This window comes from Lissotriton vulgaris, chromosome 7 (genome assembly GCF_964263255.1).
Source record: "Lissotriton vulgaris chromosome 7, aLisVul1.2, whole genome shotgun sequence".
NCBI lineage: Eukaryota > Metazoa > Chordata > Amphibia > Caudata > Salamandridae > Lissotriton > Lissotriton vulgaris.
In genome coordinates, this window is record NC_141695.1 from 1,359,060,576 (window position 1) to 1,359,086,961 (window position 26,386).

Sequence of the window (26,386 nt, forward strand, 5' to 3'; positions counted from 1 at the left end):
CTTGTGACATCACATATTACATCACCCATGACTTGGTCAATGACATCCCTGATGACATCTCAAATGACATCACTGATGACACCATCCACAGAACCACTCGCACATCCACTCACACACCCACACAAACACTCATACACTCACTCACACATCCTTACAACCGCTCACACACCCATCCATAGACAGAGGAGTGTAAGAGTAAAGTTATGCATGAAAATGTACTCATATGAAAGTTTGTTTGTGATTAAGCCTCTTCTTTGTAAAATTTGCATAATTATCGTTTGCAGAAATTGAACAAAATGACAAAAACAAATTACACAAAATTAAGTGTAATTATACAAAATGCTGCCTTCAGCATTTTCTATTACATTTTTATAGCACAAAATGCTTCTTCACATCTATTTTTGGCATGAGGACGAATATTGTGACAATAAATAGCACAAAATCACATGTGCCGCACACATCGTTTGGTCTGTTTGTGTTCTTCTTGTGCTTACTCGATCGGAATTTTATCATGAATGAAGTCTAAATTACATGATGTGGAGAAAAGAAGTTTACTGTAAACCGTGCAGAACTCAAAGCTATTTTTCTGAAACTTTTCCAGACGCTCTTCAAAGAAACATTTCCCAGTTCCTAACATGCAGGACAGCTTCTCTTTTCTGCCTGAGTTTGGTCAGAGGGGCCTGTCTCCTTCCCTATGTCATCGTACAGATACATTTTTTGGCTGTGCCTTTCCGCACAGAATTTTTACGTTGTTTCCCATGTGGTAGGAAAGGTGAATGTGGATGTAGATGCTCTCAGCTGAATTTCTTGTGTCAAATGATAATACAACCAATCTTCCAAATCTGGGAGTTTGCTTTCATGAACACCTTTGTCAAAGGTAACCGCATCCATAGCCCCAAGGTGGACTTTTCACAATATTAGAACAATTTTCTAGCAGTCCTCTCTTATTAATTTATCAGGGAAAATGATGTATGCCTTCCCACCAATTCCACATATATTCTAGACGCTCCAGAGTATTAAGAGATAAGAGATTGGCCTATTTTTGGCCTTGCTCATTTAGGGCCAGATGTATCAAAGGGTTTTGCCCATTCTGTGTCTATGGGGAAATGTGTTGATACATATGGCCCTTAGATTTTTAGACCTTCTTTCTCTGAGTGGACTGTTTTTTCATATCTTCCAACAACTGACAAATGTGTGAGCCCCATCCCTGGAAGCCTAGTTATATACATTGCTGCATATCTGAAGAAAGCATTATTATCTGTTGTATGAGGTTACAATGCATGTTTTTAACACGCATGCCTTTAACACGCATTTGTTACAATTAGGGCTCCCGGTTTTCCGTTTTTACGGATTTTTACATATAAATACAGACGGAAAACAAGTTTTCCTTAATCTGTATTTATATATAAAAACGGGAAAATACTAATATATTTTGCTGTGCTGCCGTCTGGTGTCTCACCTTCCTTAGAGGCTTAAGAGGTGACAGGTTCCCCAGCTTCCCGTGTGCACACAGAGCTGCCCGCTGCACCCAAGTACTTCACAGGTCTTTGAAAGTTTATTTGTTAATGAGGCTGCTTTGTTATTTCACCCCTTTTAGAGCCCCTGCCAGAGTTCGATTAGGACGGACTTTCAAGCTGCCAAGGTTTCAGATTGCTATGTAAATAAGAGTGACATTTCAACTACCATGAGTGATACTTTCACAAGCAAAATAAAGCAACGCATAATAGGGAGACAGGATATAAGTATCAGAATTTACATCCATTTAAGCAACTAGAAAAAGAAGATTTTAAAACTGCAGCAGAGCACCAGAAATTGAAGGGCACTTCCCTTGTAACCTTACCGTACTGTTAAGTTCGGCGGGACGGCCCGTTTCCTCTAGAACACGGGTACTCATAGTACGGCCCGGCAAGCCTTGCCTGGCGGCCCGCGGACCTTCCAGTCATCGCACCCGTGTTTTAAAAAAAATAATTTAAAGACTGACATATGAATATAGAGTTAACTGCATTTGGGTTTGGTTAAAAGCGATTGTTCTATATACAGCCATGCGTTGATTTCTCGAACAAAAGTTTTCAAATACATTTTCCACATTGCTCTAACCTGTCCCCATAGCCATTGATCAACATCGACATCGCAGTTTCATAACGAGCCCACAAGAACTGTCTAACTGTGAAAACAGTTTATGAATTGCAACGTTTAGTCAACCATACACTGTCAGCTAAAATAATTCACCATCATCCTGTGCATAAGACAACCTTATGTCTACCTTTCTGTTTTAAAAATATTATGATGTGATGTTCATTTTATTTATAAATCGCACGTGTGCGGAAGCTTAATGGCGCTGCAGCTGAACAGGCCAAACCCCAAATCTTTTTTTTTGTTGCTTTTTCTTTTTAGTGTTGAGAAGTTTCCTGCTTTTCAGCAATGCAGGATCAGAGCAGTGGCAAAGGGATGAGTATTGCAGAGCTTGGAACCGATATTACACATTTTAGTTATTTTACCCAGGTGACATTCATGGCTGGCCGCACAATGCAGCAAAGATAACACAACCTCATTGAGCTCTAAACAACGCCTCCAATAATCACACTCACACTTTACAAATAAGATCGGGTGTCACACATAACATTTTGCCCTGTCAAAGGTTTTTAATGGATTCTAACAATGTCACGATTATATTTAAATTTGTAAAGCGCTCAGCTACCCGTAGGTTTCCCGGCGCTAACTCAACAAACAGAGAGGGAAGGGCAGAAGGGAGGAAGCTTACATGTTGAATAGCCAATGTTTCACTTGTTTGCGAAATCTGAGATAATTGGGTTCTTTTCGAGACTGAAGGGGGAGAGAGTTCCAGAGTGAAGGGGCTAGCCAGGCAAAGGAACGACCTACCATTCTGGCTTTTCTAATTCTAGGCACTGAGAAAAGGTGTTGGTTGGAGGAACGCAAAGTGCGGGGGGGACAGTGGTGATGGACCAAAGATGTGAGATATGGTGGGGCCGAACCGTTATTTATTTTGTGCATAATGCAGAGTGCTTTGAATTTCGAGCGATTTTCAATGCGAAGCCAGTGAAGTGTGCGGAGGGAGTTAGAGGTGGGGGCGGTATTTGGTAGTTTGCAGAGTAGTTGTGCCGCCATGTTCTGAATGGTTTGAAGTTTTCGGGTTACCTCTTTGCTGGCGCCCAGGAGAAGGATGTTACTGTAGTCCAGTCTAGAAGTAATTAGAGCCTGGACAACAGTTTTCTGGGTATCCAGAGGCAGCATCCAGATGATTTTGCGCAGCCATTTGATGAGTGTGATGCAGGTGGAAGAAGTTTTGATCACATGGCTTTTCATGGATAGCTGATCGTCAAAGATCACTCCTAAGTTGCGAGCTGATTTAGAGGGAGTAAGTGGAGTGCCCATTTGGGCGGGCCAGTGTTGGGGTCCCCATAGAGTGGTATTATGTCCAAACAGAAGAAGTTCTGTTTTTCCCCCATTCAGTTGGAGTTTGTTGTCCAACATCCAGGCTGCAATACTGCTCAGTCCTGAACAGAGGGCGGATGAGGGGGTATGGGGGTCAGAGGAGAGGGAGTAGATGATCTGGGTGTCATCTGTGTAGGAGTAAATTGTGAGCCCAGCTTGCTCCGCAATGGACGCCAGAGGTCTGACGTATAAATTGAAGAGCAAGGGGCTCAGGATGGAACCCTGTGGTACTCCATACGCAGATGTAAAGGTTTGGGAAGCAGATGAGGAAGAGAAAACTTGGAAGGTGCGGTTGGATAGGAAGCTAGTAAGCCAGTTGAGAGCAGAGCCGGTGATGCCCGATGATCGGAGGGCGTTAACGAGGATGGGATGGGAAACCGTGTTGAATGCGGCACTCAAATCCAACAGGATGAGTGCCACGGTTTCCCCCCTGTCGACTCGGAAACGGGTGTTTTCTGAGACTCTCTGCAAGGTAGATTCCGTTGAGAAACCGGCTCTGAAGCCTGACTGTGATGGATGTAAGATTCCGCTTAGCTCAACATGGGTGGAAAGTTGAGAGTTAATATGTTTTTCTAAAATTTTAGAAAATACTGGGATAAGCGAGATGGGGTGAAAGTTAGCTAGAATGCTGGGATCAGCATTAGCCTTTTTTAGTAGAGGCATTATCATCGCATGTTTCCATGCGGAGGGTACCGTAGCTTCTCTTAGGGAGGAGTTTAAAAGCTCCATGATGAGTTCAAGGGAGGCGTTGTCCAGTTTTTTTAGAATTTGGGGAGGAATGGGGTCTAGCGGGGAACCGGATTTAATTTTACTGATGATATCAGAGAGGGTTTCGATGTTGAGTGGATCCCATGTGTCGATCAGCGAAGCGATCGGAGGACAGGTACCAGATGTGAGCATAGAGTCACGGGAAGCGTGGGTGGAGAGGAGGCGGTCGGCAAGGAGTGAGTGGGGCCGTTGTCATCTGGTGTCTCTTGCTCGAGGGATGAGCTTGGGGCCGGTGAGTTGGGTAAAGTAGGACGGTGGGATGAGATTCCAAAATTGGAATAGATGGTGTCAATTTTGGCGATGAAGAATTCAGCTAATGAATTGCATTGAGATGTATTAAGACAGGGAGCTTTGGGCTGGCAAAGTGCTCCCGAGAGTTTTTGCACTACCTTGAAGAGTGTTTTTGGGCGTTTTTTTGCTTCAAGGATAGTGTGGTTAACATGTTCAGCTTTGGCATCTTTACATAGGGAGTGGTATTTTTTTAAAGCGGCTTTATAGCTTTGTTTAGAGCATGAGTCATATTTTATGCGCCATTTGCGCTCTAGATTTTTGCAAATGTTTTTTTCTTTTTTTAAGGCTTCAGTGAACCAGGGTGCAGGTGGATTATGATGATTGTGCGATAGCATATGCAGAGGTAGGCATGCATCGGCAGCCTGTGTAAGCCAGATGTTTATAGAGGCAGACGTTGCAGTGCTAGTGTCTTCCATGAGAGGTCTAGTATTTTCGAGACAGGTGTTGAATTTGTTTAAGTCCAATTTATTCCAGTTTCTGGATAGCCTGGGTTCTGCGGGGTTCTGGGAGTTGTTAAGTTGCTGACCTAGTTTGATAGTAAATGTCACCATGTAATGGTCAGACCATATGATGGGTGAGGGAGCCTTACAGTCAATGGCCTCCAAGTTAGAAAGGATGGGGTCCGGAAGGTTCCCTGCTTTGTGCGTGGGGCCAGAGTTGTGTAAAGAAATGTTTAAAGCAGCCAGATCCTGTAAAAGGTTGCTGCTGGTAGTGCATGAGGGGTCATTCAAGTGCAAATTGAGGTCACCGATAATAGAAAAATTTTTGAGGTCTGAATTAGTGGTGCTATATATTCGGGAAGGGAGGCTGCCCAGGAATTCGCCGGGCCCGGAGGGCGGTAGATCAGTAGCCCAAAGAGGGTAAAGTTGGGAGAGAGCGGAAGTTTGAACAGACTGGCCTCACAGTTAGGCATTGCAGAGTCTTCCCATTTGCAGGAGTGTAGTCTGTTATAGATTATGGCTATACCTCCACCTTCTTTCTTTGGTCTATTTTTCCCCACGTAGGTGTAATTGTCGGGGAGAGCGGCCGCAATATCTGGGCCAGAGTGATCTTTAAGCCATGTCTCTGTGAGAAAGAGGGCTGCGGGTTTCTCCGAGACAAGAAGATCGAAAATTTCTCTTCTATGTTTACCTAGTGATCCGCAGTTAAGGCTGATCAACATCCTGGTTTGGGAAGTTGGATGGAGCTGAACATTTTTTTTAAAAGACTGTCTGCAACCAGAGCGGAGCGCGACTCTGGGAGACTCTGCTGCTCTGTGTGGGCCTAAGAAGAGGTGAAATACAAAAGCCCTATTAACATGCAAATGGTCTTTTAAAGACCTGTGAAGTGCGCGGGGCGGCTGTGTGTGTGTGCCCGGGAAGCAGCCTGGGCTGACACACAGGCAGGGTGAGATGACAGAGGGAGGTAGAGGAAGGGAGACAGAGGGAAAGGGAGTGAGGGGAGGGGAGTGAGGGAAGGGGAGTGAGGGAGGGAGTGAGGGAAGGAGTGAGGCAAGGTGAGGGAGGGAGTGAGAGAAGGGGAGTGACGGAGGGAGTGAGGGAAGGGGAGTGAGGGAAGGGGAGTGAGGGAAGGGGAGTGAGGGGAGGGGAGGGAGAGAAGGGGCGTGAGGGAAGGGGAGGGAGAGGAGGGGAGTGAGGGAAGGAGAGTGAGGGAATGGGGGGAAGGGAAGCTTACAGAAGCTAGTACTTACTTGGGCCGGGGCCGGAAGCAGAGTCCCAACTTGGAGTGTGGCGAGGACGGCTCCATTAATTACTAAAGCAGCGTCTCTCTGCAAGTCAGTGGATGCAGGCTCATGAATTTAGCCGCGAGCCACCGCAAGCTACCATAATTCGGGGGTTTGTCAACGCGTATCAGTGATAGGATCCTTCTAGGCTTGCGCCAGTCCAGTGAGTAGTCCCAGGCACAGCATGGCCGTCCAGTGACACACAGACCCAGGGCTAATGAACGCGCGCTGGGTCTGCATCAATCTCAACGGACGCTGTGGTTGTTCACTGAACACAACTCTGCACGTTTGTATCATGGGAATTCAAACCAAAAGGCTAAAATCTTTTAAACAGGAACAAAGAGTGGGGATTAAGTTCTACCCAACAGCAATCTTCCTTTCTCCCCAAGCAGGAATCTAATGACCCAACATGACCTGCCTCCAGGCCTTCGACAGAGATCACAGATTGGGGCTTATTTACAAGCTCCTCGCGTTGCATTGTCAATTTAAATAAATGTGGGGAAAAATACTAGCTGTAGCGTCATCTTTTGCTTGTGGCAAAAATAAATGTGGATAAATACAGAAAAAATGCCCGAAAAATAAAGACGGAAATGGCAAAAAAATAAATACCATAAAACCGGAGCCCTAGTTACAATGCATACATTGCACTTATAGAGAGAGAGAGAGAGATTTTGTATGTGTTTTTTGTAGAGGAGAACCCCAACTCCACACTTTAAAAAAGAAAACAATTATTATTATTTGTTATGGGGAAGAACTTCCAAAACCCCAGTTACTAATTACCCTTACCACCCTGTGCCTCTACCTACCCCAAAACCCTAAAATACCCTTACCATCCAATACCTGTATGCACCCGACACCCGTAGAACACATTTACAACCCTATACTCCTACCCACCCCAATGACTTAAATGTATACACATACAAACACACACACAGAGACAGACTTACCATGCGTGGCAAAGGTATGCATTGTAAAAGCACCAAAAAAACATGCATGGTAAATGTATGCATCGTAAAAGCTATGTGTTCAAGGCACTGAGTGGTTATCACTGGGTTGTAAAACATGTTTCCCTCAGCATCATGTGTTTCGAAAAAAAACCAGTTCTACTGGAAAATAGCACTAAAGTAAATGACACCGTTACTTTAACTCGGTCTCTTCAGCTACCTCAGAATGATATCATATCTATTAATCAATTATTTTTCTGATTCGGGAACCCTCATGGATTCTTATAAAAATGATCAGTTACCCCCTTTTGGTACATCTTAACACACCCGATGATACCTTCTCATTGAGATCTGGTTCCTCATTTGAATGAACAACTTTTCCTGGGTTCTATCCAGCCCATTGAGCTAATGGCCTCCTACGACACACATCACAGACCTTGTTGCCTGATAGTCAGCCTTTCTTTCTTTGGTAGCAAACCCCGATGGCAGGGGAATTAGCAATTGGTGGTGAAGTATTCTGTGCACACTGTGCATTTTTTTCCACAAAAGGGAGGCGGTTCTCCAGATTGTTATCTCTGACACAGCAACAGTGCATAAATAATTTAATGTAAATCATGGAATAATTTTTTCCTGAATGTCATTCTCAACTTCATGGCTGAGACTCTTTGAACACTCCACTGGCTTCCAGTGAAGTAAAGAGTCATGTTTTAGGCACTATGCTTAGCTCATAAAACCCTGTATCCCCTTGAACATCTGAGAAGCCAGCCTAATCTGCTTAGATTTAGGAAGGAGCTTAAAACATGGCTATTTTCTGGCTGAATATGAAACTTTGTATTCAGTAAGCCTTGGTTCTGGAATACTCAGTAGACAGTTCTTTGACACTAGCACCAAGACGCCATTGACATTCAATCGCTTTAGACGTTTAATCAATCGCGATATCAATATGCTTAGTCAAGTTGGCCGAAACACTCCACAATGGGAATGCTTCCAGTACTCTGAATGTGTTGGCCCTCATTGCGAGGGCCACTTTATTCCCAGGAGATAAAATCATCCGGGGGAATATTCATACAGGAGGGTTCATTTTTTTCTCCAGTGCAGGATTACCTCCCCATTCTGGGTTCACCAAGTCATTATGAGAATAACATTGATATACAGTAAATGTTCCCCTGTTCACAGCTGTACACTCAGTGTATTACATTTCCCCACATACACATTTCTACAGAGTTTAACTGGTGACGTTTGTAAAACTGCTGGGCCTCTGCACACTGTGAACACTACTTGTAATTCGGATTTGGACTCATGCTCCTATTTGCAACAGAATCTTAATTACCGGGGCACTCGCAATACAACTCCTTTATGGAATGGGCAAGCATTATCAGAGCATCTGATTGCTTAAACAGCCAATAGTGGACTGGCAGTAGAAGTCTCCATGCTGGATGCTAAATGGATAACCTCTTCTACTTTGAAAGGCTGCAAAATTTGAAATATTCATTCTCTGATAGCAGTGTTTGTTTGCCCATTTCACCAGAGTTTTGGCAGTGTTGATGGTATTTCTAAGACATTTACTTATTGCAGCATCTTTTGGGCAGCAACAGCTACTTCTCATGCTTTTGTAAGCCTCTTGATGCAGGTACAGGGCAGGAAGTTCTGTGCAGCCTATATTATTGAAGCCTGGCCAGACACACTGTATCTTCTCTAACCAAGTTGGAAAGGAGGGTGAGTATACCACAGAGAGACTCACTATAAATGTCATGCCTCCTATGAAGGTCATTTTCCCTTCTGTCTGGTGAGATCCATCTCATTCTGCCTGGAGGCACTTTCTTGACATACCCAGCTTATGACTCTCTGTCAAAATAAATAAGCAGTGTTAAGATCATTGTATTAAATGGGATCCCTCTTGCTTGAAAGTGCATTAGGTGTCAGGGGTGAGTTGGCAAGTGTGTCTTTTTAGGTTGATCAGGTTTTGAACAGGAATGGGTGAACCCCAGAGAACAGTGCTAGGTACACACTGGAATCGTGAGGGGGTTGATCAGGTGTATGTGTGTAAGCATCTTGTTTATATCTGGATGAAAATATTTTACTGTATCAATTCTTCCTCTATGCAGGACAGTCCCCTCAAGATGTGAGACAACATCCATGTTATCACTGTATACTCCTAAGGAGTCGTAAGATGCACCTTAGACTGAACATGGTTCCAGCCTTTTTTTGCCATGTTTGTGTCTTGTCAGTGTGATAGTTGATCTGCTTTGAATGATGCAACTGGAGTATACTGCTAATATCAAAATACTTCACTAACATGTAGAGAGAAGTGAGAAAAAAAACGACAACGGTTTTGTGCAGTCAGAAACCACCTATAATAATTCCTTTCTGTTACTCCGATTAACTGTGTTCTTCACTCTAGGACCAAGGCACAATAAAAAAGTGTTGTGTAAGCAATTGTTAGTCTGAGGAGCACTACATTTTAGAACTTTTCAGAGTATGACCCTGTTTGCCACTGGAGAATTCTTTCTTTCAATTTCTAGAAGAGTTTAGATAATAATTTAGAACTGGACTCCCTGAAACCAATGAAAAAATAGCTTCTGTAACTATATTGAAATCTTGCCTTTTAACACTATGGGACTGACAGGCAGTCGGTGGTGGTCCATCCAACATCTGAGGCTGCAGACCGACCGCCACATAATGACACTGTCGGTCGGAGTGCAGCAGATGGAGGTATCGACTAATTTCTACGACAGGCTTAAGGGGCTTGTAGGAGAATCAGTCAGAGCATAATCCCTACAATGAAACAGTGTCTGCAGAGGCACCACTGTAGGGATTACAATGTCCCTTTTACCTCTGCCTTTAAATGGCGGTGTGACTGCCATGTAAAGGCAGACAGAATGGGGCTTTGGGGGCCCCCAGTAGGGCTCCTGTCCCCCAAGGGCCTCCGCTATGGGGCCAGGGGGCCCATGTGGTGCCCCAAAACATCCATACATTGTGTGCCAGGCATCACATGGTGCCTGGCAGACGGTATATGGATGTTTAAAAGCCTGCCTTTATCAATTGTGGCTTGTGCTATGGCACTTTTCTGGGCCGCAGCAAAATCCGCAATTGAGAAGGGCATTTTCTGACCACCTTCACGGTGGGCGGATCGTAATAATTCAGATGGAGATGCCGAGTACATGTCAGGCAGCCTCCATACCGATATGATGTCGGTCAGACATTCGTCCGACTGCCATCGTAATGAGGGCCTATGAAGTAAATGTAGTTTATCTATTTCAGAAGGTACATTCTACAAATAGAATTGCTCATAGGAGTCTACAGAAGTTGGACTCAAAATAACAATGTTGATTTACCATGGCATAGTGCAATATTCAAGCCATAGGGACTCAGGAAAGGCAGTTTTCAACTATATGACTTACTCTTCTTAAGCTCAAACTGCCTTTTTGGTGCATCAACCTGTTGGGAAACTTATTCATATCCAACCCACTTGACTCTTGTGTGTCCTCCATGTTAATGTTTGATGGAATGGGTTTCTTGTGCATGTGACTTGATTCTGTTGCTCGATAGCTTGGTGAGGTTATGAAATGCTTAATGTTCTCGCTTATTGTTCGCCTTCGCTCTCCTTTCTGCCTTTCAGATCAAAATGGACTCCCAGATGACAAAGCAGGCCCTGAACGAGATCGAGACGAGACACAACGAGATCATCAAGCTAGAGACAAGCATTAGGGAGCTGCACGATATGTTTGTTGACATGGCCATGCTGGTGGAGAGTCAGGTATGGATGGTGGGAGAATGTGATGGAAGTAGATGATAGATGAACAAGTAAAAGGATGAAGAGGTGGAGATAGGGATTAGATAGAGATGGGGCTAGAAGAATGGATTGGTAGATATGTCGGTGGCTAGAGAGATCAGCTGTTAGAGGGGTGGAATGATATAGATAACGGAAAGGGAAATGGATGAATGAAGCCATGGGCACATGTAGAGATGGACAATGGAGAGATGTGTGATAGACATATGGACAGAGAGATGGACAGCTGGATGGACAGAGAGAGGAATGAACAAAGATCAATGAATATATAAAGAAATTGACAGGCATTACAAAACCATACAGCATTGGACATAGAGAGATGGATAGAAAGATGGATGGATAAGGAGATGAAAGACAGGGATAGGGTTGGCTAGACAGAGCTTAAGAAAGAGGTTTGAAACAATGGGAAAGATGGATGGAAAGACTACCTGATATAGAGAAAGCCTTGTAAAGATATTGGCCTAGCCATATGTATAAATACAAAAACATTATTGAGGCAAAGGTGGGTGAACAAAGAGTGGGACGCATAGAGTGGTGTCATAATTGCGGGAGTGGATAGGAAGGTCAATAGGTAAAGACATGTACTGAAAGATGGGTGAATAAATGGCAAGTAGAGACAAATATAGCGAGTTGAGTGGATAGACGTATGGACAGATGTGTGGAAAGATTCACAAATGGGGGAATAGAAACACAGAGAGACAGGGATGAATGGTGAGATACAAGGTGATAGTGGGGTGAGAGGTTTGCTGAATGAATGGATTGGGAGATAGATGTATAGAAAGAAGGGACAGATAGAGCAGTGAAGGAATACAGAGATTATTTGCTGGAGAGATGACAGACAGGACAGACAGAGGTGAGTAGCTAATAGAATACTGCAGAGCTATCTTAATGGACACCGGCAAGAGAGATGGAGCAACAGTGAGAGATAAATGCCTGAGGGCTGTGTTCGGATGAAAGGAGGGAGAGGAGAGTTATGGATTGCATAATGGAGAAGCGTGTAGGTGGATGAATGGAAGAGGGCAGGTATGCTTAGGAAACATCAGTTGATTGGTTAATTAATGTAAATGTAGCAATGACAGACAGAGGGGCATCGAAAATTATTGACAGCAGGAGGATGGGATTGTGGTTACCTGTCCTACCTCTTGAACTTCTTGTGTTGTTCTGTCTTGGCTGTAGGGGGAGATGATCGACCGTATTGAGTACAACGTGGAACATTCCGTGGACTACGTGGAACGAGCCGTGTCTGACACCAAAAAGGCTGTAAAATACCAGAGCAAAGCACGCAGGGTGAGTGAAACACTCCTTCAACCCTCCCAACCAGAACTGTTCTATGTTGGTAGCATGGAGTATGTGGGCCTTGGGTCAAGAAGAGGTAGTCCACATCAGCAAACGTCTGTTACATCTGCTGTCTTTGTCATGCGTCTTGCTGGTATAGAAAATGAACAAGTCAATTTTAATCTCATATTCATGAACATATTCAGAAAACCTTAATTTCTGCTAAAACCATCAGTTATTTTATCACTATTCCATTTCACAACTTTATTTTGTGCTTACCAATCCAGTTAGTTGACCAAAAAGAGATGCTCAAATTCAAAGATTCCAAGTTTAGCTTTGATATAAAGAAAACAATAGGTATAGAATAGAAAAATTAAAGAACATGTTGCTCTTTAAACACTCTTTCAGAACAGAGAACCATTAGGGTGTGCAACTACAGAGAACAGGAGTCACAAAACAAAGTCCAGGTGGAGTTGGAAATCTCACCTGCTTAGGACTCCTTTTAGGGATTCACAGACAGCCATAAACATATTCTTGAGAATCTACGGCAGTGTTAGATTCTATATCCATGGAAGTACTTTCACCAGCCTTTATGTGCGCCTGCAGATTTACCACTGAGGTCATCGGTACACACATGTCAGAATTTGGCACAGAGATACAGGGACAAGATTTCGACCCTAAATAGTGAATAACTACATGAACTGGGTAAGAAGGGATTCTTTTTCAAGTACTTTTTCCCAGTCTTATGGGAAAATAACTGACATTTTCCACCTGTTCAGAACAGACAAAAAATATTAATACGAGGGCCAGTGGGAGGCAGGGGTATTGGCAGCAGGGCCGGACTGAGAACCGCAAACCGGCCTTGCAATAAAGTTGGACCGGCCCACAGGCCAGGGTGAGAGGGGTGCTGGTGGGAAACACTGCTGTTGCTGCTGCTTTTGTTACAGGAGGGCCGATATTCCAGCACTGCTGTAAAACTGTCCACCAGTAACAAAAATGGCCCCTCACCCTTCTGGCCCACTGGGAAAACATCCAGTGCCTGCTACGGCCAGCCCGGCCCTGGGTATTGGGTTTTGGGGCTGCAGGTTTAGGTCAGACTTCATCCTCTTTGAGGGGCGTTTTGTCTTCATGCTGCAACAGGGGTCAGGTGGGGCTGGGCAGTGTTACTACCATTGCCCCTGCCTTGGCAGGATCAAACAGAGGATCTAGAGTCTTTGGGCCCGAAATGATCGGATTTAAAGTTTGAAGACCCAATAGTTCTGAGCCCAGAGATACTGGAGCTCTCAAAAATGTGTGAGGCAGATCCCACCACTCATATTGAGGGTTTAAGTGGAAACTCCATTTGAAGCAGACTGGCAGAAATGCACTTTTGCACTTAAAGTTCTTTTTTTTAAGTTTGAGAGCTTTATTGATTCAACAGGTTATAAAACAGCAAGGTGACATCAGCAGGAACAAAATGAGTGGGAAGAATATGGAAAAAGATAAATGATAAACTACTGGTGACACTAAGAAAAATCCAAGCATTTTCTAGTTTTTAAAGGGGGAGGGGGGAAGAGGGGAAATAAAAAACCATGTTAATATCAATCATATATATATATATAGGCATAAACAATTGTTCGCAAGTAAAGCAAATCAAATGCACAATAACCGAAAAAGTTCTTAAAAGTTAAAGTTCTTTTGATATTTTTCTCCAAATTGGAAACATTTTCACTATGGGAAACCCCTACCTAGACCTAGACAAATTCTTTTTTTCCAATATTTGGTAATTGGAAGCAAATTGCTGTGTGAATCTATAACATTTCACAGATCTACTTCCTTGCATGGAAAACAAAAATCAGATGGCAACCAGAAGTTCTGTCGAAATTCACAATCTGGGCAGTTTGTGCGGTTCATGGCTGGAACTTTTCCCGACCAGGAATTAACGACATGAATTATACCCAGCGGACCAGAGTGTTGTGGTTTTGTAGCCCAAATTTTCTCCACAAGTAAACTGTGAAACATGGACATTTCATTGGTTCGTAATTGTGCTAATTTCTTTTCCCAGGCCTATCCCCCCTGAAAAACAGAAATGCTTGGGTAACTTTTTCCGGTCCATTTCCAAACTCACTACTTGCTGTAGGTGTGCAAATGAAGTGAGAAACGTGTTGGACATTGTGTTGAAAACCCACAATGTTTTGGATTTTTCAGTGTTTACAACATTTGAAAAGAACATCTCTCAGCCCCAAAGCCGGTTATACAGTACCCCCCTTCCTAAACCTAAACTTATGATGATGCAGTTATTCTAACACTTTAAGTTCATTTTCCTGATGCTGTGACTTCAGACATGGAATTTTGAGCTGCAAGTGATTTGAATGAAAGACAAGCATTTACAAAGCTCAAACAGCTGCCAAAAGAGTGTCTCGCCACTATCCATAAGTCAAAGCCCAACTACTGATAACAAACGTTAAAACGTGGAAAATAGCCAGGTTTTAATATGTTTACTGAACTCACTCTCCGAGCATATACAGCGGAGGCATACCAGAAGCTTATTCTAGGCCTTTGCTTCAAGAGATGCAAAGGACCTACCTCCTCCCTTGCCCAACTTGTACTGGGGGATCGGGAGAAGATTCAGATTTGAAGACTGTAAACATCTGTTAATGGGATAGTATTTACATCTGCCCATAAGGTACTTGAGACCAATCCAGTAAAAGGCTCTGTGTACAAATGTCAGAGTTTTAAAAAGAATGCACTTTGCATGTGTCCCAGTGAAGTTGTTTCAATTCAAATGATCTATCATTGGGGTGTACTGGGAAAATGCTATAACCATTCCTACTACTACATTCTGAACTGTCTGCAAACGGATGGTAAGATATTTTGGCAGGTCAAGGTAGAGGCTTTTCACATTGTCAAGTCTAAGTGTGCTCAATACAGAAAAACAGGTACCAGTGACTGAGACAGTCTAAAAGAATCAAGAAGGCACTCTCCATTGTCCAATGACAAGAATTTTAGAATGACTGAGGGTTTCTTTAAAAGAGATCTGACTTTAGCCTACTTCCAGATTTTTAAATCCCACCTTTTGTGTGGGGCTATCCGATTCACGGTTAGGGCTAACCATTTGTTAACTAGGTCAATGTCAGTTTTTAGAGAACCTGATAAAGTGGGTGAGATATTAGCTAATAAATGAATTAAATCTTGTTCATTGCCCTTACTGGTAATGTACTATTTGTTTCTGCTCTTCTTTGTTTCGTATTATTTCCTTCTAACAAAACAAAATAAATAATAGAATGATCAGATCAGATTTCTGCCACCAGCCGGCTTACAAACAATGTGTTACGTTTAGCACAGACCGAGTAAATTATGTGACCATCCAAATGACTAGGATAACTGACTATTTGATTTAACTTGAAAATGGAAAGTATTTCATTAAGCGTTTGAATAGCAGCATTATTTATTTCATCAATCAGAAGGGTAAAGTAAAATCATCAGTTTTGTAAGCAGTGTGTGGCTAAGATGTCAGTCAGCTAATTAAAAAAATCAGCACCATGTCCAGATGGGCGATACCCGCCCTCCTGAGAAGCATGATTGCTCAGAGGTCTTAACACAAAGACCAGTTCCTTCAGCTCCTATGAGGTTGTTTAAAGGGCAGCTGGAGCACTGAAGACTACTTCAGAGAATGATGGCATGTCCTTCTCTTCTTTGCCCCATTCTTTCTTTATGTAAGATAGAGAACACCTAGATTCATTAAGCCAGGTCTCAGCTTTAGTTTTCTCTCTAATTAGGTTACAAATTCCAAGAGTGTGTTTTGGAAGAGATCCTGCATTTATCAAACACCCAGAAAGCTTATGTGTATATTGTCTTGTTCTTTCATTAACTTTCACCAACATATACTTAGTGGCTCACTCTGGTGGACATATGTTGTCCATATACTTCCAACAATTACAGCCTCTCGAATCCTGTATTGGTATTACTGAGGTGCAGTTAAAGTATGTTCTTTATAACATGAGGTGTTCCGTAGTATGTGCCAGTCTATGGGTAAAACCTGATGAAAAACTGATAGCAATGCAGGGGCTGGGTGCAGACAGGTGCAGATGATCTTGCATAAGTCACCCTAAGGCGGGCCCTTGGTGATCCATATGGTAGGGAGCTGTGTAAGTGAAAGGTAGAACATATAGAGTTAAACTGTGTATGTCATGCTATTGACAAACAGCTAAATGTATTTTTCACTACGGTGAGGCCTACTCCTCTCGTAGGCTAACATTAGGAATTCCTTAATGCACTTTTAAGCTGTAATTTCTAATCAGAAGGAGTAGTTTTAAGAAAATACCCTTTTTTGCATGGTTGCGCCCACTTTTTGCCAAACTGCTGATGCACTGTGACTGAGTATGCCCTGGGTTCCTGCCAAACAGGTACCCCGGGCCTATGTTCTTTCCCTTAAAATGCATTAAGACAAAACCCAATTGGCTCTCTTTGGCCACAGGCCATTCCCTTGTAAAGAGCACTATGGCCAGGGAAGGCCTTTAAGGGCTGCAGCACTTATTGTGCCACCCTTAATATCCCTGTACCTTTACATATACACACACAGTGCCATTGCAAGCTGCGTGTTTTGGTGCAGAACAAAGTGAAGAGTCAACATGGCACACATCTGTGCCATGCAGCCGTGGCCGCTGCAGGTCAGAGTGGTGAGGCGGTGGGGCCAAGTGAAAGGGGATTTCGAGAGACGACCACGGAGGGACAAATTATTATTTATTTAATTTTCCCTCATGGTCGTGTCTTGCAATCCCCCCTCACCTGGCCCCACTGCTCTTACCTGCAGCAGCTGTGGCTGGTGCCATACTGACAACCCACTGCCCTGGCATAGGTCAGCTATCCCTCTAGCTGGGTGCACTATACCAGTGGTAAGGGTAGAGGTGCATGAGCCCTGTACCCCTACAGTGTCTAAGCCAATTCTTAGACATTGTAAGTGTAGTACTGCCATTATTAGCATATGGAGCTGGGAGTTTGTCATTACGAACTCCACAGCATCATCTTTTCTTTACTGAAAAGTGGGATGTTTGGTATCAAACTTCTCAGCACATTAAACCCACAGTGATGCCAGTGTGGGATTTAATTTTATTTTAGAGATGGCCCCTGAAAATTAATCTAACACTAGTGTCGAGGCTGAGTGGCTGCTCGCCAGCTGCCACCATCAGACATGTTTCTGGACCCCTGGGTCGAGAGCCTGATGCTCTTGGGGGTCTGAAACAATGCACATCCTGAGACGAGGTGCCAAGCCTCCTCCCCCAGGATGGGCAGCGTCCACGAAGGCGAACCTTCAAAGGCTTGCCACCTTTGTGAGCTACCCTAGCCCTTTGCTGCTTCCAGCTGTGCTTTGAGAGTGCATCCTTGACCCTGGGGGAACCCTGATTCTAACCCCAGAATACCAACTCCCACAACCAAGTACTTACCTGTTAACAGATAACCACATTTTTTGTTCATCATGCTTGGTTCTAGAAAATAGTTAGAACTAAATAACATTTTTTATACAAAAACATTGGTTTGAGGTCAGTCTTTGAGTGCGTGACATCATTTTCTGCCTGAGTGTGTACAATAAAGGCTTGACACTACCCTCTGATAAAGCCCACACTACCACAAATAGAGAGTAAGGTGCTATCTACTTTTACCTCTGCCTACCTTTGGAGTTCCACTGGACTCTGTGCACACTATACCCCAGTTTGGTATAGTATATACAGAACCAGCTTCCTACAGTAGCTAAATCGTGTTTTATAGCTTTGGAATGGTAATGATAAGTCCTCTTTAATTGTGAAGTTAGATTTAACCTTGCTATTTTAAAAATGCCACTGTTAGAAAATGCAAAAAACAAAACGTGAGTCCCAGGCTCTCCACACCACTGGAGTCAAGCTATCTAGGCTGATGAAGGCTGATAGCCAGAAACCGGTCCTTGGATGCTTGATTCCGGTCTGGGAAAGACATGGCTTGGTAGTTCGGACTGGACTGTTCCCATGAGGCACAGGGTCAGAGCTGATTTGCATATAGCCAGTGTCTAACCCAGGGTTGTGTGGAGTGCAAATAAACGATGGATTTAGGCCCAGATCCTTGTACTGGGGTGAATGTATGACATTGTTCTACATTCTGTCCATCAACTGTGTTTTTTGAACTGTTAGAAAATGGCCATTTCTCTACTCTTACTGCTCTGTGTGCCCTGCAGCCTGTCTCCAATACACTTCTGAAGTGAGTGACAGCTTCACTTTGTGTATTCCCTCTAGACAACCACAAAAACAGAAAGGGAGGGTGTGACAGAGAATTCATCTGCATTCTGATAGCTCTTCCTGAGCAGGGCAAGGGGGGAGCTGACACTTACAGCTGAACTAGGCGGTGTCCTGAATCCAACACAAAGGTCTATTTTCACCTACTACTAGTTTGAAGTTAGTGCTGGGAAGAAAGGAGGACCTGTGCACTTTAAGGGCCAGCTTTGAAGTCACCCCCACTTCAAAGGCACAACTGGGTATAAGTATTGGGGCTCTGACTTTGCCAAGACAGTATACTACTGGACCTGTGAAGAATCATGCCAGAAGTAAAGACAGCTATGCTACAATGATTAACACTCTGTCTCACTGCTGCCCTGGAAGAACTGCTTTTCTGCTTTGCTGTGCTGCCCTGCTGTCTGCTGATCTCTGCCCTGCCGAGGACATCAACTGGACCCATCTCATTTGAACCCAAAGTGACTCCAAGGGCTTGCCCCCTGTTCTTACATTTCAGGGCCATTAAAGACTTCCTTCAACTCTGCAACAGCACCTGGCCTCTCCTATGTGCGTCTGGCCATGCCAAGTGGTGCCAATCCAGCCCTGGGCCATTGAAAGGCGACTTCTGCTGTACAGAACCATCAAAATTGACACAGTGATGGCTTTGCTCTGATCGGAACCGACACATTTCCCTTAGACACCAACACAGGAAGTGATTGACAACATCACTTCGACAGATGGCACGGCTCAATGATGATAGGCAGCACAGCTTGACAACAACACATTGCCTTCATCTTAAAGTGGTTTGTAGGTGCATCCTTCATTGTCTGCACGGAGCAGAACAGATACATATTGTCTTTGACGTCGAACACTTCCTTCATCCAATGTACTTTTTCAGCGGAACCTATCTGAGTCCAGTAGCCAGCCTGCCCTCCATCATGGTCAGTCTGAATTTTGGATTTGCCCCTGTCCAGCACGACCTCAAGTAACCCCTAACGCTAATGCTTCTAAGAACTACATTTTGATTTAATCTTTAAAAGTTGATAACTCCGGTTCTACTTATTGTATTTTGTTGCTTTGGCCTTGTTATAAAAATATAATCTATTTTTCTAACCCTGTATGGAGTATTTTTGTGGTGTTGTCATTGTGTTACTGTGTGTGTGTGTGTGTGTGTGTGTGTGTGTGTGTGTGTGTGTGTGTGGGCGTGTGTGTGGGCGTGTGTGTGGGCGTGAGTGTGGGCGTGAGTGTGGGCGTGTGTGTGTGTATTGCACAAATACTTTACACTTTGCCTCTTTTGATAAGCCTGGCTACTCTGTGCCAAGCTTCCAGAGGGCAAGCATGTGTATCTTTTAGTGTGTATCTAGCTTACCCTGACTGAAGTGGTGTTTCCTGCTTGTAAAGTGTGCATACTCTGACAACCAGAAACCCCAGTTTTAACAATGTATAACTATACATACATATATGAAGATACATGGACACATCCATACAAAGATTTAAACATTTTAAGCAAACATGTTTTTCTATTTGAAACACACACACACACACACACACACACAGATACACACACCTGCCAGGAAGCCGGGCATCAGCCAAGAAATAGTGGCTGCACCTCACAAAACCACTTAAGTCCCCAACCTATTCACAAAGGAGGGACCACTTGGTTTCCTGTGGTGGAGCCTCAGCTTGGTCTACAGTTGGAAACCTTCCACCTGGCCACCTGTTTGCCACTAGGTCTCCATATCTTAGTGATGGGTACCGCACATTAATTAGGACAGCGTGCCTCTGAATTTCCTTGTGTGTAAGTGCAACTGTGTTTCTGTCTTTCTGAAACAAATTCCCACATGCTGAGACTGGGGTTTCTTTTAGTAGAACACACACACCACTGGGAGGAAGTAGGGCATTGGCCTAAGAAAACATGGATGCCCCTCTGCTAAACCACTGGTTTCCGTATCCCATTTAGAGATGGAGGAGCCTCTTGGTTTCCAGCGGTGGGTCTCAGCTTAGTCTGCAGTTTGAAACTTTTCACCTGGCCATCTGTGTATCACTAGGTCTCCATATCTTAGTGATGGGTAGCCGACAGTAATGAGAACAGTGAGTTCCACGTAAATGCAACGGTGTTTCTGTGTTTCTCACACAAAGTCCCACTTGCTGACATTGTAGTTTGTTTTAGACAAACAAAAATGTTTGTCAAGTGGGGCTCAAAAATATGGCACCAGCGTTGAATACTGTGCTGCCTACATCACTTTTGCCACTTCATTGGCTGCATCGTGCAGTGAGATCTCTGCCAGGTAGACAAAGACCCCAAAATATGGTGAGTGGCCTTCCGCCAAGGAAGAGGAAGCCAGGGCCTCTGATGACCTGGTGGGCTAGCAGACCATCCAGCAAGTTCCAAATGATTTCCTTATTCTAAGTTCTTGTTGCTGAAATGGAAACATAATTTTTACAAAATTTATATCTGGAGAGCGATAAAGAAAAACTCACGGAGGATAAGGGCTTAATCACAGATTTGTAACTACACAGTGAAGTTGATGAAGTATAATGGCCATAAACATTTAATTCTGTGACTGTTCCCTTTTCTGAGTATTTGGACGTCTGTTAAATTCCAGGTTACCATCTCCCCTTCCTCAGCTTATCAGTTACCTCTGTCTTCAGCGTCATGTAAAAGAGGCTAAAATAAGGAGAGCGACTGCGTAAGGTACTATAAATAAACAAATGGGTCACTGTATGACGACTGACTTGCCCTAGTTGTGTAGGGAACTTCCTGGCTCTGCAAGCACACACATCATTTCCAAAGGCAATTTTAAATTCAGCTTCAAGAACAACAGATAAAGGAAACTTGTGAACAGCTCCTCATACTGTTGAACTGTTGAACTGCACCATCTTGGAGGAGTCAATGTCCTGAGTGTGCCATTGATGTGGCAGTCCTACATAACTAAGGCTTCCTGTTTTCTGTTTTTACTGATTTGTACAGATAAATACAGATAGAAAACATTTATTTGTTTGTCTGCATTTATTTTTAAATGTGGATAAAAGCGTAAATTAGGGTGTTTTTTGAGTAATTCTAAACACTGTTTGCCATGACTGCCAAGCCAATATATGTGTGGATGGATAGATAAGGGGGTTAATAAAGAAATAATTTTTAGTAAATAGGCTTTAACAGCAGTAGAATGAACTGATGTATCTTCTGGGGTTTTTCACAGCACTGAAACCTGGCAGACATTCAAGCATAAGCGCATATTTATTGGTTACAAAATTGTGGAAATATACTAATTTCAGCTTAATTTTTCCACGAAACCCAAAATACATATGGATAAATACAGATACAATTAGGAAAAAATAAATATGGATAAATACAGGCAGAAATGGCAAAAAATAAAAATACCATAAAACTGGGAGCCCTATACATACCTGAGTGGAAAGCAGTAGGCCTGGAGTCTCCCGCTGAAATTCCAGGGGCAAATGACAAATAATTAGGAAACCTGGGGCTTGCCTGTTAGAATATAGAGTGCAACGTCATTGACATACAAAAATAGTGTGTCAAAAATAGGGACAAACAGAATATCATGAAGGTAAGTATATATTGGAAAATATAACTTCAATATTATTGACTCTACATACTTTGAAGATTAATATATCTTCAAGGACCTTATATGTGGAGTAAGTATAGTACTTCAATGCTCCCTTACATAACTGTACCTCCTTTATATTCTGGGATTCTGTACTCTGCTCACACTATTTTTGCAAGTCGATATTTAAAACTTCGCATTCTGCCATTCTGTCAAATTGGGACCAGATTTTGTGATCCTTACGTAATTCTTCGTGTTTCAAGGGATCTTCTTGGAACTACAAGTAATGGCCAGCAACCCCACCCACCCAGAGTAGCCAATGAGCCCCTTATATGTAATGGGGGAGGCTACGGATTTACAACGCGGCCCTCGTAATCAGTGGTCGAAGTGGGGGGATCTGAGGGGCATGACGTGCCCTTACTTTTTTCAATCTTAATAAAAATAGTTTCCCCTGCTTTGAGTGAACAGAGAACTGTCCTGAGACAGTTAATTCCGACAGCTGAAATGTGCGGCAAGGAGTTTCCTGTGCTGTGAAAGCCAGGGAGGCGCAGACAGCTAAACAAGACGTATTTTGCCAGGGTGCCCGCTGCCTGAAAGAAATGCAAATGTGCACAGCTAGTCAATCTGCAAACCTTAAGGGTGCTTGGAAGCCGGTATTAGCTTCAATTGATAGAATCACTTCCTGAGGACACAGATTTATTTGTTTTACAGAGCTATTTTATTGGAGCCAACGGATAAGGTGTCAAGTGTGTGCTTTTAAAAGACAGTTATAACAAGCATTTGCAAGGCAATAGGTCTCGCATTAGGAAAGTTTGAGCTATTGGTATTGTAAATGACAAATATTTTATTTATGTGTTTGTTTTGAAAATTGCGAAATCAATAGCTTTGTCATTTACAATGCCAATAGTTTTAACTTTCGCAAATGTGACACCGATAGCATTTGTAATTTAATATGTGTTGAACTGACGCTAGGCAGCGGCCATGGCGTAGATTGACTGCTAATAATACCACAGCTGGAAACTGACACCTAGGCACGAGGCAGAGGCCACGGCACAGATTATTGACTGGTAATATTAGCATAGGAGTCACCAGGCCCATGCCATGAGGGCGGTTCTCTGGCAAGATGAGAGACCACTGCATTTGATAGCTAACTGCTGATAACATGGACTCTTGTTTTAATGGTGGCCTCGTGTCAAAAGCAGCGGCCACCACGTGGACAATTGTCTGTTATCAAAGCTGTCAACTGGCTCCGTATCACGAGACTGGTTTCAGCCCGTTGTGGATTATCAGCCAATAGCAAAGGGCATGCTGGGACTTGTAGGTCCAAATTTACAACGGACAATGTAAATGACTAGTCTAATCAACATGCACAGCGCTCTTCTGGAGAAAAAAAACACAACCATCGAGGCAGACAGAAAGACACCTAAAAAGTTGTATGCTCCGTGAAACACGTAAAAGCTGCACTGCCTTTTAGTGTTATCTTTACTTAAGCCATTTGGGGGAATTTAACAACGTTTAAAGTGTAAGGAGTTGACTAGACCGGCAGTGATCAGACCCTTCGACCTTGCGGTGAGAGTGTGGTGGTGTGTGTGTGTGTGGGGGGGTATATATATGTGTGTGTGTGAGGTGCAGCCTCGCCGCCTGCTGCCGGGTGGTGGTGGAGCCCAGGCCTACTTTGCATTCACGCTCATCCCTCGCTGCCCCCATTGTGCAGCCCCCGCCGCGGAATCCCTTGCTTTGTGTGCCCGCCCACCCTTGCAGGGCCCCTTGTCGGCCTTCCCCGAGGGGCGGGATGTGCTGACTCACGGTGTCGCCCCTTCCCTCCCCCCCCTCCCGACGTGCCTCGGCCATGAGTCTCTGCTGCATGGAGGAAACTGCTTTCTGCTAAACTTTGCCTCGTGCTCAGCCCTCGCTCAAAGCTCTATTTTTAGCCCCTTCTCGGTGCCCCGACACGGGCGTCCGTGCCAGTCTGGGACAGCGGGCCCCCTGGAGGCCGTCGGAGCCTGCCGCAGGCTGGGAGCCTCCTGATCGGTGCCCCAGGGCGCTCCGCGGACCCGGCGATGTCTTGGCACAGGTAGGATGCTTCGCCTCGGCGCTGCTGCTGCTGCGGCCGGAACCCTCTGACGGCCCCTGCGCGCCCTCCCGCTCCCTCCACCGCCAGGCCTCGCACCCAGCAGCCCGGCCTTCACATGGAAGAAAGGGGCCGGCTGCGGCGGGGGGAGTGGTTTGAGCTCGCTCGTCCAGATTCAGCGAGAAAGACTTGCGAGGGAGATACTGACTTGGTGTGGCCTTAGGAAACGATAGTGTAGAGTAAGTGCAGCTCTGGTGTACTCTCGGTTGACCAGCCTCCCTGTGTCCCCTCCACCACGCTTGTAACTATTCACAGGAGGGTGGGTTTGATGCCGCCTGCCCCGAGTGTTGTGCTCAGAGCGGATCTCCCGGTGCATGGGGCGGGGGTGTGTGTTTCTGTGTGCAGGGGGGGGAGGGGGCGGCGGCGTGTGTATGCGTGCGTGTCTGTGTGTGTGCATGTCTGTGTGTGTGCAGGGGGGTGGGGGGGCGGCAGCGTGTGTATGTGTGTGTGCAGGGGGGTGGGGGCTAGCTGTGTTTCTCATTGCTTGCACATCTAGGCTCGAGCTAACGAAACTGATGAAAGCGAAACTGACACCGCACACACGGCAAGCAGCCAGCAGCGCGCTCCCGCGGTCAAACTGACTATGAAAAAGCGCGCGTCTGACTCGTGTCTACATTCCCAGAAACGGGTGACAATAGTTGTCGAGCAGACAGCAATCATTGCTTCGCATTGAATGCAGGTCGAGCTCGACCTAAAAAAACGTTGCACGATGCACATTCGGGGTATTACTAAAATATATATTTTGTAAGCACTTTTTTGTCTTACACCTTTTTTATAGCAGCCTATCTTATACTGTGTGTAATGTAAGATTAAAATTATGACTTTCATGTTCCCAGTGCTTGCTGTCACAGGCCGGGATGTTGTAGCACTAAATATACACAAATCACTATTCTCCACTGCACCAACTAGGATTCAATTCTGTGGCTGTCTGCTACAGTGCATTAACTAATAGAGGTTTTATTATGTAGTTTTTTCCTGATTAACATAGCTTGCATTTAATTTTATTTAAGCTGTGCGTCATTACATATGTAGTTACCTGAAGGTGAAAGACAGAAAAAAGGTACAGAATATTTAGTTTTTTTTAGCCGCGCCTTTGACTTCGCCCCCACGATCAATCGCCCGCCCCCCCATTGCACGTAGTATCACAGTCACTATAATTGTTTTTAACGCACTGCGACCACTGCCTGTAATGAGGCCCGTGACGGAACTAACCTATCAAGAATTTTCGAATCTCCTCAAAGCTCTGTCCATCACAACTTATTGGAAATCTATATCTGTTTCTCCTTAATCAGCTGAAAAATCCTGTGTTTCACAAGCTGAAAAGAGCAGTCACTGACACCTGAAATCTCATTTGGTCACCAACAAGATCCCTGATCAGCTTCAATTTGGTTCAGACCATGTCGGGGGCACCTTTAACTGCTCAGCTATGCCAGGATTGTAAGTGGGCCTGTGAATTGTGATCCTATGCAACCGCTGTTTATGCAGGATGTCAAGACTCTGAGGAGCATATTTTTTGAAGCCCCTAGCGCCACCAGAGTGTCACTTTTTTTGACTCTCCTCTGGTGCTCAATGTTAGCCCATATTTACAAGGCCATGCAAAGCTACTTTGCATGACTTAGCACAGCTTTGTAAATATGGTCCTCTGCAACACAGTTTTCTGCGCGAAAGGGGCATGCAATGGATGTTGCTATGGGAGTGCCCAGCAACACCGATGGCTTTTTGACACTGCTCTAGATTTACAAAGATCTGTAAATCTGAGGCGGTGCCAAAAACTAACACCATTCAAAAGAAGGCGTCAATGTGGCGCAACGAGGAGAAATTCTTTTATTTGTCCTCATTTTTTGCTCTATGTGTGCTGCATTCGGAAGCACGCGTAAAGGAGCAAAACTTCACTAATGATTGTTTTTGAGCAGAAAGGTGTCCCTTCCTCTACAAACACAATCATCTTTGTAACGCAGGCACCCTTGCACCATGGTGCTAGGGTGCATGCGTTGGTGCTAGGCAGCTTTTTTAGTGCCGGCGCAAGGGTAAGCACAGGGATGTGCCCTATTCTTGTTGCTACGGCACATCCCTGTGTTTTGAAAATGACACCACTTGGGGGAGCAAAATTGCGTGTGGCACAGCGCGGTGCCATTTTCATGTAACTATGCCCCGAGTTTTGTGGTAAATACCACACTCACATAATTTTCCTCTTCGATATTTTGACTGCTCAAACATGAGAAATTCT

The 26,386-nt window shown here is 44.3% G+C and overlaps 1 protein-coding gene across 1 annotated transcript in view; it reads left to right on the forward strand.

Moving 5' to 3' along the window:
• Positions 1 to 26,386, forward strand: part of LOC147703693 (syntaxin-1B) — a 410,801-nt gene that overhangs the window by 331,738 nt on the left and 52,677 nt on the right. The window contains exons 8-9 of the mRNA XM_086932048.1: positions 10,799 to 10,936; positions 12,146 to 12,256. Coding sequence (XP_086788174.1) covers positions 10,799 to 10,936; positions 12,146 to 12,256 — 249 coding nt within the window. The remainder of the gene's footprint in view (positions 1 to 10,798; positions 10,937 to 12,145; positions 12,257 to 26,386) is intronic.